Source organism: Gavialis gangeticus, unplaced genomic scaffold (genome assembly GCF_001723915.1).
Source record: "Gavialis gangeticus isolate Ggan-Ray unplaced genomic scaffold, GavGan_comp1, whole genome shotgun sequence".
In the NCBI taxonomy this organism is placed as follows: Eukaryota; Metazoa; Chordata; order Crocodylia; family Gavialidae; genus Gavialis; species Gavialis gangeticus.
Window position 1 is genome coordinate 13766140 of NW_017728996.1, and position 18261 is coordinate 13784400.

An 18261-nucleotide genomic window follows, 5' to 3' on the forward strand; every position below is an offset into this window, starting at 1 on the left:
GCCGGACCCAAGGGCCAGGGGCTGGAGCTGGTGCAGGCTCCGCTGGCTCCGGGGAAGTGCTCCATTCCCCCGCATCAGCGCCAGGGAGTGGAGCACCTTCCCAGAGCCAGTGGAGCCTGCGCCAGCCCCCCGCACCAGCCTACATCCCTGCCTAGCTTCACCTCGGGGAGGAGCTGCTGCCTGCCCCAGTGAGGGTCTGCTGGCTCCAGGACACTGCTCTGCCTCCAGGGGCATGTCCCGCAGTGTCCCGGAGCCGGCGGAGCCTCACTGGGGCAGGCAACAGCTCCTCCCTGGAGGTGAGACAAGGCAGGGATGTAGGCTGGCATGGGGGCTGGCACGGGCTCCGCCGGCTCCGGGGAAGTGCTCCACTCCCCGGCCCTGATGCAGGGAAGCGGAGTACTTCGCCAGAGCTGGTGGAGCCCACGCCAGGCTCCCACCCCAGCCTCTCCTGGTGGGCAGCCTTGAAATGGCTCTGCGCGGCCACACTTTCAGTTGTGTGCGGCCGTGCACACGCGCACCTTAGAGGGAACTTTGCTCCCCACCCATCCATGGCCCCACTCCAACTGCCCAGCCAAGCCCCTTGCCTGCACAAGTCCTGCCCCGACAGTGAGTGCGGGGTGGATGGACTGAGGTGCCCAGGTAACGAGGCCAGGTCAGGCAGCTCTGGCTGCCAGGAGCCGCCACCATTGCAGCTGCCAAGAAACAGAGTCCAGGCACCACGCGAGCCCCATTGCCCACCCGGGGGCAGCAAGACTGACCGCAACACCATGGCCCAGACTGCACCCCCACACACACCTGGGCTGGGCAGGTCTGATGGACCTGCTGCAGGCCAAAGTCCCTTAGCAGGCCATATTTTGCCAGCCCCTGGTTTAGATGAATAAAGGGAATATTTCAGTTGAACAGCAAAACATTTCAGTCTGAGTCCTATTTATTGTGGATCTTCTCCCCCAAACAAAATGCTGGTATGCTATTCGGGCCATTAACAGAGCTGTTCAGAGTACTGCTGTCGAACAACCATGCATGGAAACAGAGTGAAAGGGACCCAACAATTTTTTGGCTCTGCCAACTCCTTTATTTCTGTAAAAACTACCAAAGCAAAGTGCCCACTGGAGTTTCATATTTTTCATAGATTGTTTGTAGAGTTGGGAGACTCGGTCTGCTCTGTCCTGGACAAACACACTCACAGATGTATATTGAGAAGAAGGAACAGCTCCCCTTTAAAAACTTCCATCATTGAAACCTCAGCTGTGACACTCCCATTTTTACAGGGATCTTCACAGTTGGCTTGCCCATTGTTCCCTTCCTTCTCCTGCTTTGGAAACTTGAATTCAGCTGCTAGGTTTCCTAAACCATCCTCCCCAGCCACAAAACAAAAGGGTCAGTGAACCGGCAAGCCTCTACCCCATCCCAATGTACAGATGAAGTTCTGTTCACACAGAGCCTCCAGAGCCCAAAGAGGTTACTTGAAACTACCTGAGGTTCTGACTCTTCCCCTTCCAGCTCCTTGAAGAGGTCTTCTGCTCCAAACTTCAGAATAGCTGTCAACTCCTCTTTGTTGAAAGGATTTGAACTACAGGGAGGAGAGAGGAAGGAAACAAAGGTTAAAGTTGGATCTCTCAAAAGCCACCAAGCCAACCCTCCAACAGCATAAAAACAAGCTATGTTTCTCGCCATTTGCAAAGGTGTTTAGTGTGTTTTCCCCTGCACTAAGGAAACCCTTGCCTCCTGTTCCCTGGCTCTCTCTTTCTGGCCTGGCAGGGGCCAGGAGTGCTGAGAAGGCAGCTGATATGACACCTAGAAGGTCTGTACTCTAAATCACAGCTTATTAAGTGGCAGTACTGAGTGGCTCCAAAGGGAAGAGTTCCTATGCGTTTGGAAGGTTATCTTTATCAATGGCTTCAGGGGTGGGCTGAGGAGGATGAAATGAGGAAGAGCAAGCAGAGAAAGCTGTGGAAGGCATGAAGGCTGCCAAAAGGGAGGTATTATGCAGGTCTGGATTTCAGTGCTTTTATTACTCTCATGTGCTAAATCACTTGACAAATAAACTGAAGGGGCAAGATGGGGAGACCCAGTAGCAAGCTAATCCCACAGCCTTCCCCACAGCCTCCTCCTCCTGAAGTCTGCAGGAGAAAACGACCCATTCTCTTATACCCGTCCAACTATTTGGTCTTTCACCGAGAGCAAGAACAGCTACAGGAGATGACTACAGCTGCAAGGTGTGTGTGGCCACTTTCCCCCTCAAGTGCTCTAGCTGCAAAGGGGAAGTGACTAAGGATTACAATATTTAAATAGACATTCTGGTGAAGAGCCAGGAAAAGACTTCAGCTGATCCTAGTGGACTTCAGCTGTGGAATTAACATTCTTCACATATTAATGATTCGGGGGATCCTGCAGGAAAAAATGTGCTAGCCATACAGGGGAGAAAGAGGAAAAGATAGGAAAAGGAAAAGGAAGTAGAGAGAGACTGAACAGGAAACAAGAGAGGACAAAATGCTCTTTATATCCTGGCTAGCTTTGACACGCCATGGGGCTTCCATACCAATGACTACATGAGCCAGAGTCAGTGGTGAACTACCACCATTAGTGCTTTTCTGGCAGAAAAAACTATCCATGGACTACCCTGAGACTCTGTGACAGTCATGCTGATTACTTCACATGATGCTCCTGTTTCCCTCACCCTCCTCAGACACTTACTTGGATCTCCCAGAATTGTTATCCAGTACAGTCCGACCTGTGGTGTCCATACGCTGGATCACCAAATGATCCAACACCATCTTTTTCTTGGCCCTCTCGATGATCTCCTCTTCTACTGTTCCCTTTGTTACCAAGCGGTAAATGTTCACCTAAGGGGTAAGGAAAGAGAAGGGATATTTTATGGACCTGTAATATGTCTGGCCTAAACTACCTCGCAGCCTGTGCTACTTCCTAGGAGTCTCAGGGCACTTCCCAGAAGGCAGCAATAATGTGTCTGCAGATCTGCTTCTTGCAAGTAAGTGTCCTTTATAGTGCATCTGACCAGGTCACATAATACGCACACCCCTAAGCCTGGAGGGACCCTTATAATAATGAGCTGAAGGTCTCGTAGCCTTTTCACTGCAAACTATTTTACAGGGATTTGGACAGTAAGGAAACTAGTAAAGAACCTCTTGTGCCTTCAGCTCAAAAGGGACTTTTTTGCTAAATCTGCTACAAGTCCAGTAATGTGGCTCTCTCTTTCATGGCTTTCAAATGTTGCGCATATGCCCATCATTGCCCCACCAGGACAGGCAAACGCAGCCCTGCTGCGACGTGTTCTCTGCCCTACCAAAGCCTATAGACCAAGGCAGTTCTTGGCAGATCTCCTGAACACTTTGCACACTGGAGTTTCTGTGATGTTGTGGAAAAATGTTACTCACAGATTTTATGGTCAGAGGGGGGCCAATTTTTGATCATATAAGTTTGACTGCCTGAATAGAACAAGCCAAGGAATTTCATCCAGCACCATGTCTATAATGAGTGAACTACAGCATTTACGTATTAACAAGGCAGCACAAGTGAACCACAATAAAGTAGGTGGAATACATGGTCACTGTCTCTAGCCCCATATTTGTTCTAACAGGCTTCTATCCAGGGATGTTCAACCAGCTTATCGAAGTTGGGAGGCCTCGACCTGGGGCACTGAAGAAGCAGCTGATGTAAACCTATCATCTGCCCGCAGTGTTGCCTCTTGGTCTCAGACTGGTCCTGCATTTAGTGCACCCCAGCCCCAGCCCTGTGCACTGCTGGCAGCACATGGGCCTGTCCAGGGTAGATAATGCATGTGGCAGCCAGAATGGACCAACACTACACACTGGATCAGACACACAAGGCCAGTCTGTGGGCCCTGTCCAGCCCATAGGATCTGATGAGCTCGATATCCCTGGTCTAGACCACTCCCTACTTGAATCAACCACTGGATACCACAACTGCATGAGACCAAGATTGATAGGACATGTTTGCTTGTGGGCTGTAGTATTAATGCAATATCTGCTAGGAAGCTTGCAAGCCCACTCAGAAAGTCTGGACCTGGCTTTGAGCAAAATCAGGCTTGATTTTTTGCATCTCAGTTTGAGTTTCCACAGATTCCTGGATCTGATGGGACGGCTCAGATTCTTGGGAGTCCATGTAAAGGGGATATGTTGATGTTTTGTAGCATCTGCTGCACTATATCAACAGACTGAGTTCTCAAAGGACTGAACCAGGCAGCTAATCTGACCTGCTTCTTCTGTCCGATTCTGTGAGCCCGGGCCTGAGCCTGCAGGTCATTCTGGGGGTTCCAATCCGAGTCAAAGATCACCACGGTGTCTGCAGAAGCCAGGTTAATCCCCAGTCCACCAGCTCGTGTTGACAGCAGGAAACAGAAGTCCTGTGTACAATGCATGATAGGTTGGTACAGCTCTGCTTGCAAAAAAATACGATTGGTCGCTTAAAACACGTATGTCCAAATGCCAGTAAAGGAACAAAGGTTACAATACACCCGATAGGGACTTGCACGCTAGGCTGAGGAAGAGGAAGGTGTAGTGCAGGGGTTGGCAACGTTTTTGGGCAGAGTGCCAAAAACACCCACAGTCTCAACCTGCAAGATGTTGGTGTACCAGGGGCACACGGCAGGGGAGCCACAAGGGGCCTGATCCTTGTTGTGGCAGCACAACCCCTACCCCTTCCCCACCATCCACCCCGAGGTGCACATGTCAAGCAAAATGCCTTCGTGTGTCGTGCTCTGGCACCAGTGCCAGAGGTTGCCTACCCCTGGTGTAGTGGAATCTATAGTTTAGGAAGAAAGACTCAGTGCAGAACAAGAAAGATTCTCAAAGAGGGAACAGAGTGGGGAGGAGCAAGGGAGGGAATCCAGACAGACCAGGACACTGGGAGGAGACAGGAGGGGAAGGACAGTGGGAGACTATTAGGTTTCCAGCATGCGGACAACATGGTAGAAAGATCTTCTCCTACAAGGGAGCACAGAGAAGAACAGGACAACAGAGAAGTCCACTGAGCTTGGGGACAAACAGGAAGGAGATGTAACGGCAGAAAGATTCCCCTTCTGCACACCCTTGACATGTCAATCCTAGCACTAATGGTCTTGGGGGCCGTGGTAGGAAACCAGGACCCCCTGACTGAAGCCACCTGCAGCCTGCAGAGAAGCTTGTCACTGCTGGTGGTTGCCATCTGACTTACAGTGAGACCAAAGAGAAGACCTGGAGAGGAGATGTGTGACTGCAGAATCAGCCAGCAGGTGTCACTACGGGCAGTGGAACAAGCAGCTCAAAAGGAAAGGCACCTTGAGTCGGCTGCTTCTGAAGGTCACACCAGGCAGCAGACAAACGCATGCTCCTTTTCGTCACCTGGGACCCCCTCAGTATGAGGTCAACCCCACGCTAATGACACCTGACCTGACCGCCACTCTGAGGACTGCCCAAGTCGCTGGCTGTGCCAGTCTGGCTCTCAGGGTCTCCTCCAGAGGGAGGAAAAAGCAGGTTTTAGGACACATGCCCTGTTTCCCCTTCTGTCAGCCCCCTGCCTGCATCACAGTTAGCTTTTCACCTTCATTCTGAATACGCTGGGTGCGTTGTGCTACTAGGAAGCTAAGTCTCCTTTCATTCTCCCCAGCCCATTCCTCAAGAATCACCAGCCTGGATTTCCAAGCAAGGTCTTGTTTTTTTAGAGGGCTGGACTGAGTGAGGCATAAACAAGCCTGTGACATGCACCTGGTCACAGTGAGTCAGCAAGCAGGCCCAGGGGGAAGAGATTGCAACCCAGGAGCCTCTCTGCACCCTAACCCTATCCAGCAATCACTAGACCCCTCTGCCAGGCTGCGCTTCCAGCCATTTCCCACCCCCTCTCCCAGCAGTTCAAACCCAGAAATGATTGTGCACCTCAGCAAAGTCAAGTCATTTTGTGACTGCTTCAGTACCAGGACTGAGATGGGGAAACCCCAAGCAGCTTTGATCCTTGGTGGTCAATGAGCATCCTGTCTGGATCTAACTAGACAGACCCCCTTGCTTTCTGTGGCTTTAGGGTGTTTATAACAAGCAATGCTGACAGCTGTAAGATACAAAACCTGCCAGTGCCATGCCCTTAATTGTACCCAGAGCCCTTTAAAAAAAAGCCACAAACTCACTCCCACTCAGTAGCTATAAACTGCAGCTGCAGCTTAGCTGTGAACTCCCACAGATCAAGCGTCCTGCCCAGGTCCCCTGGCCGCCGTACCTCAGAGCCATCAGCGTTGAAGTGATCCAGAGCCTGCTTCCGGATCTCCCCTTTGATCGACCCGTCCAAGCGCTGCAAAACCAACAATAATGGTGAAAGGAAGGAAAGGAAAGGACCCCTAAAGAATCGCTGCCCCGAAGCTCTGGGAGCTCTGCAGGCTCCTGCCCTGCCTGCTGTCAGCTACAAGCTTTTAATCATTAAAAATAACCGCCAATTAAAAATAACTGCACTGCTATAACCTGCCATGCTGTGAGGGCAGGGGGACATGCTTAGACAGCAGTCACACGGTGGGTGACACGGCAGCTCTCGTTACAGGCTCCCCGCCAGGATCTCTGTATTTACAGCCCTCAGTGGGGTTTTAAGAATCAAGGCCTGCTTTGCAGGGAGGAGGGGCTTTATTGCACGTTTGCCTGTGTAAAGTGTGTCCTTTTTCGCAAGCTCTGTGCACATGGACACTTCCATAACGTCTGGGCTGAAGGCTGTCAAGCCAGCATCCATCAAAGAGAAATGGAGTGGATAGCCACATTAGCCAAAGGAGCCCATTCATGTTCCCACTCAAGCAGAAGGCAGCAAACATATCCTGAGGGAATCAACTAACTGTACCACAAGGAGAAGGCCGGTCCAAAGCTCAGGACTCCCTGCTGAAACCACCCTGTGGGCAGACCAGAACCGTTCACATCCCTGGAGACTTCTAGCTCAAGATATATGCACTGTAGAAACAATATGGGCATGTTTACATGTGCATTTACTGTGCAGTAAGTGGGTTTTTAAGCCTGCATCTACCTGTGAAGGCGTTACAATGCAGTAATGCTGTGTGTGGGCCAACTTGGGAGTAAAGTTAATCCCAAGTCAGTCCACACACACACGCACACATACATACACACTATTACTGCACAGTAACATGTCTACAGGTGTGTTACTGCACAGTAACTACTCGGGCATAAATTTGCTACCTGCATCATGTAGCAAATTTACGCCCAAGTTGGCATAAGTCACCATAGTTACAAGTCACAGTACGGGTGCACACGTGTAGACACGTGCCCATGCTACGCAGTAGTTTTTGGTTACTTCACAATAACCTAATTACTGGGCAGTAAGTGTGCACGTGCAGATGCACCCACTATGGAGGAAAAGATTTCTCTGGATGCCACATGGCACTTTGGTAATCAAGGTCAACATAACAGACCACTGAATGGACACATTGTATTTTCCACCATGCCTGGGTTCACATGTGATGAGTAATAAGGACAACATGAATAACAGCATGTAGCTCTTCAACAAAGCTTTAAATGGAAGTCAGTAACATCATCTCCATATTACAGGTGGGGAAACTGAGGTAAAGGGAAATGGTGTGGCTGGCTCCAAGATCAACCAAGCAGGCCAACAGCAAAGCCAGGAACTAAACCTAGATCTTCTAAATCCTAGCTCAATCCTATCTATCCACCCAGTCTATGCAGTGCTCATTCCTTCAACCCAATTAGCACTTTGCAATGGGGGAATATGATGGCATTTCCCAGTTCATACAGAGCCTTTTGCTTTAGTACCAGCTACAAATCTCTGAGAATCTGGGCACTCAAAATGGCCCATGCTCTTGATCTGCCCTTTCCTGTTAATCTCAGTGTACAACTGCTTGCAGTCCTCACCTGAAAAGGGTAGTGCTTGATAGCCAAGTACTCCGCCAAGATGTCCAGCATCCTCACCATCTGAGAGAAGATCAGGACTCTGTTACCCCTCTCACGCAGCCTGGTCAGCAGCTTGTCCAAGAGAATTAGCTTTCCACTGCTCCTGATCAGAGACTAAAGAAGTAAGAGTCATTCCAGCTGATCCTTCCAACCATTCCCCTGCAAGTCCCATACAGACCCAACACACACAGGGTAATGTTTCCCTCATTACACCAACTACATCATACAGCTTTGCAGTGCAAATCAAAATGCATCTGTTCAAAATAGTCCAAGTGTCAAACTCAGATCTGCTGTTATATGCCCATCCTACCCTAGATGACCAGTTTAAACAGACACAGGGTCTTCCCAAAAGCAAGGGGGAAGGCTGGATAGAGAGTGGCTGTGGAGAGAAAACAGATTTCCAGCAAGCTGAGGCCAGAGTACTTGCAAAACTTTTTTTTTTGGCCTGAGTGTGGAAGTAAGGGGAAAGGAAAGGAGAAAGCCATTGCACCCCAAACAACTACCCACCAGCAGTATCTCAGAGCCATTCTCCCTCTCATTTTCCTCTGGAGGTTTGATGAGATAGCAATGGTTGCAGCACTTCTTCAGCTCCATCACAATATTTAGGAAGCCAGATGTGCTGCCCCTTGTCCCTTTGGAAAGAGCCTTGTAATTTCTGGTCAAAATCCATCTGCAGGCAGAAGAAAACAAAAAATCATTTCAGTGGGGAGAGAGACAAACAGACTTGTGTCCTCAGGAAAAATACCTTTGAGAGACATTTTTGCTCCGGCACCAGTTTCCCCAATGTCTCTCCATTTCGTTTCTCCCCCATGACACTTCCGCTTGCTCTTCCCCTGAGATCCCAATGCTGCTCTCTGTGAACTTCTTTAACAGTAAAGAACGTAGAGCTTCACAACAATGAGAAGTGTGTGGTCCCTTCCCTGTGAAGTTAGCCAGCTAATTTCTATCACTGCCCTCTCTCCAAAAAAAAAAACAGCATGTACGTGAATTATAATGTCCATCCAAACACAGGTGACCTGGGGACAAGATGCTATACCACCTTTCCCAGCTTCTTCCTCTGCTGAAGGAGGCTGCCAATCACACTGTGTCTGGCAGATTTTGGGTAAAGAACGATCCATTAGGCACTAATGAAGAAGCCCATACCCACATCTACTGGTCATTGTCAGTAACTCAGAAAGTAACTTACTTATAATACTGCTTCTGCAGGGCAGACATTTCCACCCGGAGAATCTGCTCCACTTTGGCTGGCAGGGATTTTTCCACATCCTTCTTCACCCTGCGCAGGAGAAAAGGCTCCAGGACTTTGTGAAGACTCTGGTAGCCGTTCTCTCTCCCTTTCCCATGATCATCTTCAAAATCGTCCCAAAACTCAAACCTGATGGTACAATTTAGGAGTTGGGGGTTAGAAAGCCTCTTGGTTTGCCATCTCATTATCTGCCCTTAGACTATGCCTACTAGTTGAGGAGTCCCAACTGAATCAAAAGCAATGTACTCAGTGCCCCTGTGAGTGAGCTGCACAACTGCCTTCTTATAGCAGAGTAAAATGGAGAGAGATTAAGTGGCTTGCTCAAGACAATAAATGGCAACGTTGAATACTGCGCTAACCTTAGCTTCCTATTTTAATCACTGTACAAATCAGCCTTCGTTGATGAACCATGTCTCCTGAACGAGGGACCAGAATTTTTGTTGCATACAATACATCGCCATTCACTCCAGCAAACAAAAGTAGGGTTACCAAATAAATACTGTTAATGATCTCTAGCGTGTAAATATAAATATGAATCGTCTTCCAAAATAAAGATATTACTAAAAACAGTAGCCGAAAAAAATCACCATTCAGCATATCATTTGCAGACACTAGTCTCCTTTTCACAACTTTTGAGGTTAGCCTGGAAACCTAACATTTACTCTGATCAGGTCAGGTACTACTGAATAAATATGGGCCTTTGCAATACTACCCTACCATCCCTTCCTTCCAGTCCAGATTTCTTCTGTGATTTTTGGTTTCCAGGCCAACTACTATCAACACCTCATCTGTCCTTAATAGTTTTCTTCCCAGTGGTATGCAGAAGGATACACCACTGAATTGTAACCACTTTGGGGTGTAATGTGTCAGTTGTTGAAGAGCCTGACCCAAAGCCAGCTGGAGCCAATGGGAGACTGAACAGTGACCCGAAACAATTTGACACAAAAACTGAAATCCTTCAGTTGGTCTCAGACACAGTGTTTCCCCTAGCAAGCTGCAATCTGTGCCAGTACATATTGCAGAGAGAGCTATTTAGCCATGTTAGTGGGCAGTCAGAAGGCAGAGCAGATATGCACCTTCATACAGTAAATAAGATGCATATCTAGAGAGAAAATATGCTTTCATGAACCCATGTTCACTTCATCAGTTGCTGAAGTATGCACATATTAAAAACATAACCCCCCCACCATCCTCCAAACATCTTTTTTCCATTTTTTTTTAAAGTGCCTGTACCAGATTAACTGAAAGGCAACATTTTCAAAAATGCCGAGTCCCATTATCAAAACTGCCTTAAGCACATGGACCGTCGATCTCACTGAAAAGCCATTTTGAAAATGGGACATGCGTTTTTTAAAACGTTACCCTGAATCTCTGTGACACTATACTTTGTCTCCTGAATTAAAATCAGACTCTCTCACATTCCCCCTGCTCTGGGCTACCCAGCACTTACGTGACAGCAGGTTTTGTATTTGCCGCAGTCCTCCCTAAAAATGGATCTGGTTTTACTCCATTTTAAAAATCAATTTCTTTCTGCCCTCTCCATCTTTTCATAAGAGCCCCTCAGGAAACTGAAAATCTGCCCATTTGCACTTGGCAGAGACTGACTCATTCATCTCTTCTTTTTGTAATCCAGCAAGAGCTGCTTTTGGGGTTGTTTTTGGAATCGGCGTTATGTGTTTTATGCACGTGCTAACTTCCCTCTTCCAACCTCTGCTCTAACTCTAGTCACACTTTATTCACAGGTGTGTATGCTTTTCCAAAGCTACTCCATGCTGTTCACTTTTATATCTAGTTAAGAGAGTGGCTTTGACACATGCTGTTTTCTCCTGAAGTACACAACAAGACTTACTTCTCTGGCATAATGAAGTGCAGCAGTGACCAGAGCTCCTTGAGGGAATTCTGAAGTGGGGTCCCAGTGATCAGCAGCCTGTGATTGGACTTGAAATCAATCAGAGTTTTATATAGCAGAGAGTCATCATTCTTCAGTCGATGGGCTTCATCCACTCCCAAAAAGGCCCAGCTAATGCTGCCCAGGACAGCCTGGAGCAAAAAACAAAGCCAAAGGATACACCACATTAGACAAGCACCATAAGCATTTGGCTTAACCTCTCTGTGCACCTCATCTCAGCCATGTAATCCCATTATGTGCTACTGCAATTCTTATACCGTGCCCATCACCCTGGTGTCTGGGCACCTACTGATTTCAGGAACTCTTGAAAATAAGTTATTTTATTATCTTGTTATCTTGCCTTTGAGAGAGAGGCCCCACATCAATTATGATTTCACTTAAATGGGACAGAAGTGTTTAAAATTAGCATGCTATCTAGTGCCCCAAACATGTTTTAAGGGCTGTAAGAGGGTTGCTTCTCTTTCTGTCTTAACCAGGTGAGTTAGTTCTGTTATTAGTGCTTCACAACAGTTTATTCTTCATGAAACAAACACAACAGAACCCAAATGCTCTGTCCTCCCTGGATATTAGAAGAGCCATTTTCACACCCAGCCCCATCCCTCCTCACTCCAGCTTCCAGGAACTTGAAAAGGCCCCAGTAGGTCACTCCCTCTCCCTCTTTAGCAAAATGCCCCACAACTGAACATCCTTAACAGGGCTGCCTGCTGCTTCTTCTTAAGAGGACTGGCCACCTGTTACAAGGGCTTTTCTGCAACAGACTGGCTTTACATTTTCTAAGTTCCTACAGCACACCTCTCCCCTACTCCCACTTATCCCCCTTTAATCCACCCCCATGAGCACAGATTAACCCAAGCAAAGCAAGCCCAGATTTCATGACGACAGGTGCGTTATTTGTGTGTGTAATGGTGAACATTGTGATTCCCATTGTGTAACAATCCTATCACATGAACACTATATTCTGTTTTTAGTAGACCAAGTAAAAGCAAGCAGCGTCTACAGGTTCTCAGCCAGCACAGAGGAGGACGCAGCTCTGGATCATGGCTAGATGCTCTACTCACAGCAGAAGTCTCAGGGACGCCCCTATTTATGCTTGATAAAGAAGTTCACATAAACACCTCTTTGCTTGTTACACACCTTGTCTTTGAGAAGGATCTCATATGTTGTGATGAGCACGTTGAATTTCAACCTTTTCGTCTGAGCATGGATCCACTCATATTCACGGATCTGTGAAGGGAGATGACAAAGCTGAGCAAGGACGGGTCTACAATCGACTGCCTTCCTTCAGCACCGTCCTTCTATCCGAATCAGAAAAGCCCAACATTTGCTTCCCTCAAAAAAGTCTTCCATTTTCTATAGACAAAGTGGGGCCACAGCAAGGCACCTGCCAGTTTACCCACAGGCACAGGCAGACAAACGACTCCCTAAAACCTTGGGTTTGCATGCTTAGTCTCCTGAACATGCAACTGTGCTTTCCAATTCCTTCAGCAGCAGCAATAAATGTGTGCAAGGGTCAGAACGTAGCTGGCAATCCCATGAATGCTCCAGTGTGCTCTGTTCAGCAATGCTGGCTTGGAGTTGCACTGAGGTACTGAGCAAAAACACTGGTTCAGTCAGCAAACGAAGCAGGTTAATTAGTTGGCTAGATCAACCCAAAGCCAACAAAGTTCAGTAACAAGGGACCAGTTTTCTTTTAATGAGACACATTTTTCTGGCCTCACGTATATTTTAGTGCCGTAGCTGCAGAAGCCTGTGAAATCTGTAACACCATATGACCACCCCTTCTTTGTAAGATCCGTAGGAATCCCACTGTAATCCATACACCTTAGAACTGTTCTTGCAAAGAAAGTACTGCGACTGGGAAGGCCTCAGCAGGGTGAGCTGCTAAAGGATGGTCTTAATTCACTAGTCTCTATTAATACGACACTTGCAGTCCCATCATGAATCACAACCTGTGGCTTTTCTATATTGCCCAATAAAATTGTGTCTTTTTCTACCTTGTTGCTCAAATGGTAAGACTGCAAATCTACAGTCAGCAGGTTGCAAAACACTATAAATATTAAGGCCCAAGATTCTTTATGTGAGACAACTATTATATATATTTTCCTGGTATTAAAACTAAGGCAGAGTCTTTTAAACTCATACATGGTCTCAAGGTTATGCCAGCCAGGGAGTCATAACGTATACACACTGCAACAAATTCTAGTGCAGTTTGCCTTTCCATAGAGCATCACGCTATCTCTGATCTATCTTAGCAGGCTATACTGTGGCTGTTGTTCTACCCACCCCTACGCCTCTGTTCACGCACCGTATTCCTGCTCATCAGATCTCCTATGTACACGACCACATTTATCTCCGGTGCCCAGACTTCAAACTCTCTCTGCCATGAGGTGAGAGTAGACAAAGGTACCACTATTAGAAAGGGACCGTACAACTGATGCTGATGGAAGAGATAGGAGAGGAATGATATTGTCTGGATAGTCTTCCCCAAGCCCATTTCATCAGCCAGGATCACACTGTTGTTCCTGAGACGGAGAACAGAAAACATATATATATACATATATATATAGTTGTAGCATCAGGCTACAACCGATTTACTAAGCACCGACAGGGATATAAACAATGAGAGAGACTGAAAGGTGTGGACTGCAAAACACCATTTAAATACTGGCTGGAAAAGCCTAGAAGAATCCACATTATACTGTACTACAAAGAAACTACTTCTGAGTGAAGAGGTCAAAGCATGGGCCACATTCACACAAAACTGGAAAATAAACACCAAGCCAAAAGATAAAAAAGCTGGTGGGCTAATGTGGAACAGAGTTCCAAAGGGGCTAGCTCAAGCTCGCCAAGACAGAGATTCAGCTTTTCTCATTTGATTGAGGAATATGGGATTGGACCAGGCCACTGGACTATCAAACTTCAGGGTCCATCTCCACAGCAGTGGCTCGCCCACCTCTCCATACAGCCAAGTGGATGATGCTGGGTATAAGGAGGAGGAAAAAACAAATGAGACAGCAGTGCTGGGAATATGCCTCTTCTTGTACCCATCGTCAAAGTGCAATGGGGTTCCCCTCTTAGTTTTGGGAACTGTTTTTTCCCCCTTTCAGTTCATATAAAAAAAAAAATTCCCTTTTTCCAACAAAGGCCTAGGTAGTGTTGCTGGAGGGATGTGAGATCCTTGAGAACCTTAACTTTCAAGGTGCAAGAAGCAGGTTAAGCGAAGACAAAGATATAAATACCACAGGGCCACATCCTGGTGTGGTGCAACAGGGATACATCAGAAAGGGATGCGGCCCAATGTGTCAAAAAAATAAAATAAAAATAAAACTAATGCTGCAGCCCCAGACAAAACTAGAATATTACCCAACCAGATTACCACATCGTCTGCACATACTTGCACCATGAGTGAGCCAGCCAGTTGAGGCCTTCCAGCTGGTAATCTCGGAGCTCCAGGTTCTCGCCACCAATATAAGAAGGCTGTTTCTTCAAGGCAACAAACCTAGGTCTCTGCTTCAGCACCTAAAAAAGGCAGAACCTTTAAGCTTGCAGTAGAAATAAGGGCTTCAGACTCAATGCACAAAAACAGCACTTCTTCTTGTGACACACGTGTGCGTACATATGCAAAGGCAATTCTGAGTACTCATACCTGCAACAACAGCTTGCTCGCACACTTCTGCCGCAGCTCAGACATTCAGAGCCACAGGCCAACCCTCCAAGGAAACCCTGTAAAGCTGCAATGTGTAACCCACACTGACCAGACCTTCACCATGTCTCTGCCTCCTGGCTCTCTCATTCTGCCTCTTTTATTCCCATCTCCCATTTTCCATTCTCATTCCTTCCATTTTATCTATTTTGCCAAATCCCAATCTCCCCTTTTTCTTGGGCATGTTGTCACATTTCTAAAACACCTTTTTCTCTGTGAATTACGAAGCACGTTACAAGCATTGCTGAAGTTTCATATTCCACCCCACCCGCACCCCGTGGGGTACAGAAGTGTCACTGTTCCAATTTATAGATGGGGTAGCCAAGATACAAAAGGGATGCATCTCTCTAGCTACTGTGACAGACAGTACAACAAGCATTCATTCAAAAGCATTTCTAAACACTGACATGGCACTAAGCAGGGATCTTTTCTTCCCACAGAGAAACATGGCATTTGCACGCCATGCTCCACTTCAAATTAAGAGAAGATGCAGCCGGTAAAACATATTTTCTCAGAGAGCCAGGATGAGAAATCTATTACGCTTACCTCCCACCAAAATAGAGCTCAGTTATTTCAGTTATAAACACCAGTTAACTCCTGCCAGGTCCTGACGATGCAAACTATGCTGGCATGGTCCTGGCAAACCAGAGACAAGCCCCAGAGGAAGAGGAAGATGACTCTTTGTATTGCTGAGCATAACGACACTCAGCTCTAACTAGTTCACTAAACAGAGCTGTCTAAAACACGATGCCCTGGTGTGGCAAACGTGCCCCAGCTCAAAACTACAGTACCTCATGTACAGATGCAGGGCAATACAGGGCCCCAGGATAGGGCCTTACAAACATAATCTCTGCCACGCAGTGCACGTAGTAAAACAGAAGACAACCTTTGATAACAATCACTAGTGGCAGATGATAAACTTAAGGAGAGGAGCTGCCATTGGACTTAGCGCTAACTCCACCCCATCTGCCTACATAGTACAACGAGAGAGCTCCCGGAAAAAAGACCCAGGCCCTGTTTTGCAGGGTAAGTGACCTGTCTTGAGAATCAGGATACGGCACTAAAAAGAACGCAGCAAACCCCTGAACAAAGGAACTGACCTGCGGGAGGGGGATGGGGGACTGGGACGTGCTGGAAACATCTTGCTTTTCTGCTCCAAACCCCCCTCCCGAATGCCCCAAGAAAACCGGAAAAGACCTAGATCCAGCACTTAGCAAGCAGACAGCAGGGAAGAAAGCGCACCTTGCAATCCCGTGTGGGAATGTTTTTGGAGTTGTTGCGATTGTTGAAGCTGTCGATGCAGTGTTGGAATTTCTTGCAGATCAGAGCCTCGTCTTCCCAGCTGCATTCTGCATAGGGCAGCCCCATCCACTTGCACAGGTACTCGGGATCGTTAGAGGATGTTTTCCGACTGTGAGCTACAGCACAGAAACAAAACACCGTGAGCAAGAGGAGACCAAGACAGTGATGCTATCAACCGCTGCCACTGCAAGACAGGACATGAATGAGAGCCCAGCATGGCAGAAAGGGAATTAAAGGCCACTTTACCTGGGAATTCAGAATGTCCCGTTGCAGACTTGTTGGTCTTCATAGCTATGTTTACAGAAACAATAAAAGAAGGGCTTTAGTGTCTGAACAGCCAGAAGAAAGGGCAAACAAGATATTCTGGAGCTCCCATAGTTATACTAACAGTTTTTTAATCTCTTCAATGTATTCAAAGATTGTTAAAACACAACACTCAGTTCTTCATGTCTAGTTTCCAAAGGCACTGGGCAGCCCCCACTAAATCGGCGTTACATTACTAACTTACTCAATACCTGACCCAGCCACAATTTGTCACTAAGCACAAAAACCTAAGTTCCAACCTGACAAGCCACTCTTTATTAACAACATGTCAGACCACATGGTCCTTCCACCACTGTGCCTCACCCACTTTCTACATATAGATCTCCAACACCTTTATGAACAATAATACTCAGGAAACAGGGACTATCAATCACATTTTACAGTTCGGGGCACTGAGCCACAGAAAACCCAGCTCTCCTGTGCATTAATCCTGAGATTCCTGTATCCTATAGAATGGATGGCAGATGGAGGGCAGAGAGGCTCCTTCTTACAAAATCCAATCCCCGCCCCCAATAAATTGAATTCTGAAGTCTTGCTCTTCATCCTCTAGGAATACTTACTAGGGGTGCACTGATAAAGGTTTGGGGGGGCGATACAGATAGCCGATATTTAAGGAGGCATATCGGCAGATATCGATCCTATTTCCGATGCAATTGCCTCCAGCTGGTAGGTCCAGGATGATGGAAGGGGAAGGGGGAGCGAAGGGGTTGGGGGCAAGATCAATACCCCTCCCGTGGTGAGGGAGGGGGTAAGGGCAGGGACAGGTGCTGCCCAGGTGGGGCGGGGGGGCTGCATGAGCCACAGCCGGGGGTGGGGAGGGCAGCTCATGCCATTGCTTGCACCCCAGGTGGGCCCGGGGGGGCATATGCCCCTGGATCTGTGCAGGGTGGGGCTGCACGGGACTCTTCTTGGCGGGGACTGGCCTTGGAGCAGGTGCCAATGGTGCTGAAAGGATGCTGCATCCACCCAAATGTTGCTGCAGCAAAGCTCCCAGCACTGCTGCTGCCAGCTGCCCGGTGCTGCTCTGGCTCAACACCCCACCTCCACCCACATGCCAGGAAGAGCCAGACTGGCAGGTGGCAGCGCTGGGAGCAGAGTGGGGGCAAAATCTGGGGCAGATGCAGGATTCTCCCAGTGCCGCCAGCGCCCGCTCCAAGCGCCCCTAGAGCCCTAGGCTGAAGCCCATCCCTGCCCCAATCCGGGGCAAGCAGGGGTGCAAGCAGCAGCGGGAGCTGCCCCTCTGCCCAGCACCTGCCCCCTCCCCCTCCCTCACTGCAGGAGGCATTGATCTGCATCCCCCTCCACACCCCTTCCCTTCCCTCCCCCCTCCCCTTCTACCACAACGGACTGACCAGCAGGAGGCAGCTCTCCACGCTGCTGGCTGTGCTCCTGGCCGCCTGAGTGCTGCGCTGCAGCTGCACGCAGCACGAGCATTTATCAGCCCCACTGGGCTGATATCCAATACAGCACATTTTCTTTATATCGGTACCGATCCAGTATCGGACTGATGTATCGGTGCACCTCTAATATTTACTACTCCACTTACCAATCACTCTCTCCACTATTTGATACTGTTTATTCAGCTCTGCAGCCAGTTCCTGTTGGCAGTTGTAGTATTCCACATCTTCGGGGGACACCTTGGCTAGCCTGGGTAGAAAAGACACGTGTAACAACTCTCCTGCTCGCTTCCTACAAAGCACTCATCAAGGCCATGCGCTGAAAGTCTACCCAACCCGGGCAGTTTCATGAGTTAGTTAAGTAAGTCCTAGACCAGTGATTCTCAGCCAGGGTGACATAGCATCCTGGGGCCCCTTGGGAGCCTTTCAAGGGTGCTGTCAAGGGGTGCCATGCAGTATTAGTACTGTTAATT

The 18261-nt window shown here is 48.1% G+C and overlaps 1 protein-coding gene across 6 annotated transcripts in view; it reads right to left on the minus strand.

The window, feature by feature from the left end:
- Nucleotides 1–18261, minus strand: part of CHD2 (chromodomain helicase DNA binding protein 2) — an 83846-nt gene that overhangs the window by 28229 nt on the left and 37356 nt on the right. For all 6 annotated transcript variants that reach the window (XM_019504036.1, XM_019504038.1, XM_019504034.1 and 3 more), the window contains 14 exons: nt 17938–18038; nt 16314–16358; nt 16008–16183; nt 14457–14581; nt 13368–13584; nt 12197–12286; nt 11003–11193; nt 9094–9282; nt 8415–8577; nt 7869–8021; nt 6226–6297; nt 4235–4384; nt 2695–2843; nt 1474–1570 (listed from right to left, as the gene is read on the minus strand). In XM_019504036.1, coding sequence (XP_019359581.1) covers nt 1474–1570; nt 2695–2843; nt 4235–4384; nt 6226–6297; nt 7869–8021; nt 8415–8577; nt 9094–9282; nt 11003–11193; nt 12197–12286; nt 13368–13584; nt 14457–14581; nt 16008–16183; nt 16314–16358; nt 17938–18038 — 1918 coding nt within the window. The remainder of the gene's footprint in view (nt 1–1473; nt 1571–2694; nt 2844–4234; nt 4385–6225; nt 6298–7868; nt 8022–8414; nt 8578–9093; nt 9283–11002; nt 11194–12196; nt 12287–13367; nt 13585–14456; nt 14582–16007; nt 16184–16313; nt 16359–17937; nt 18039–18261) is intronic.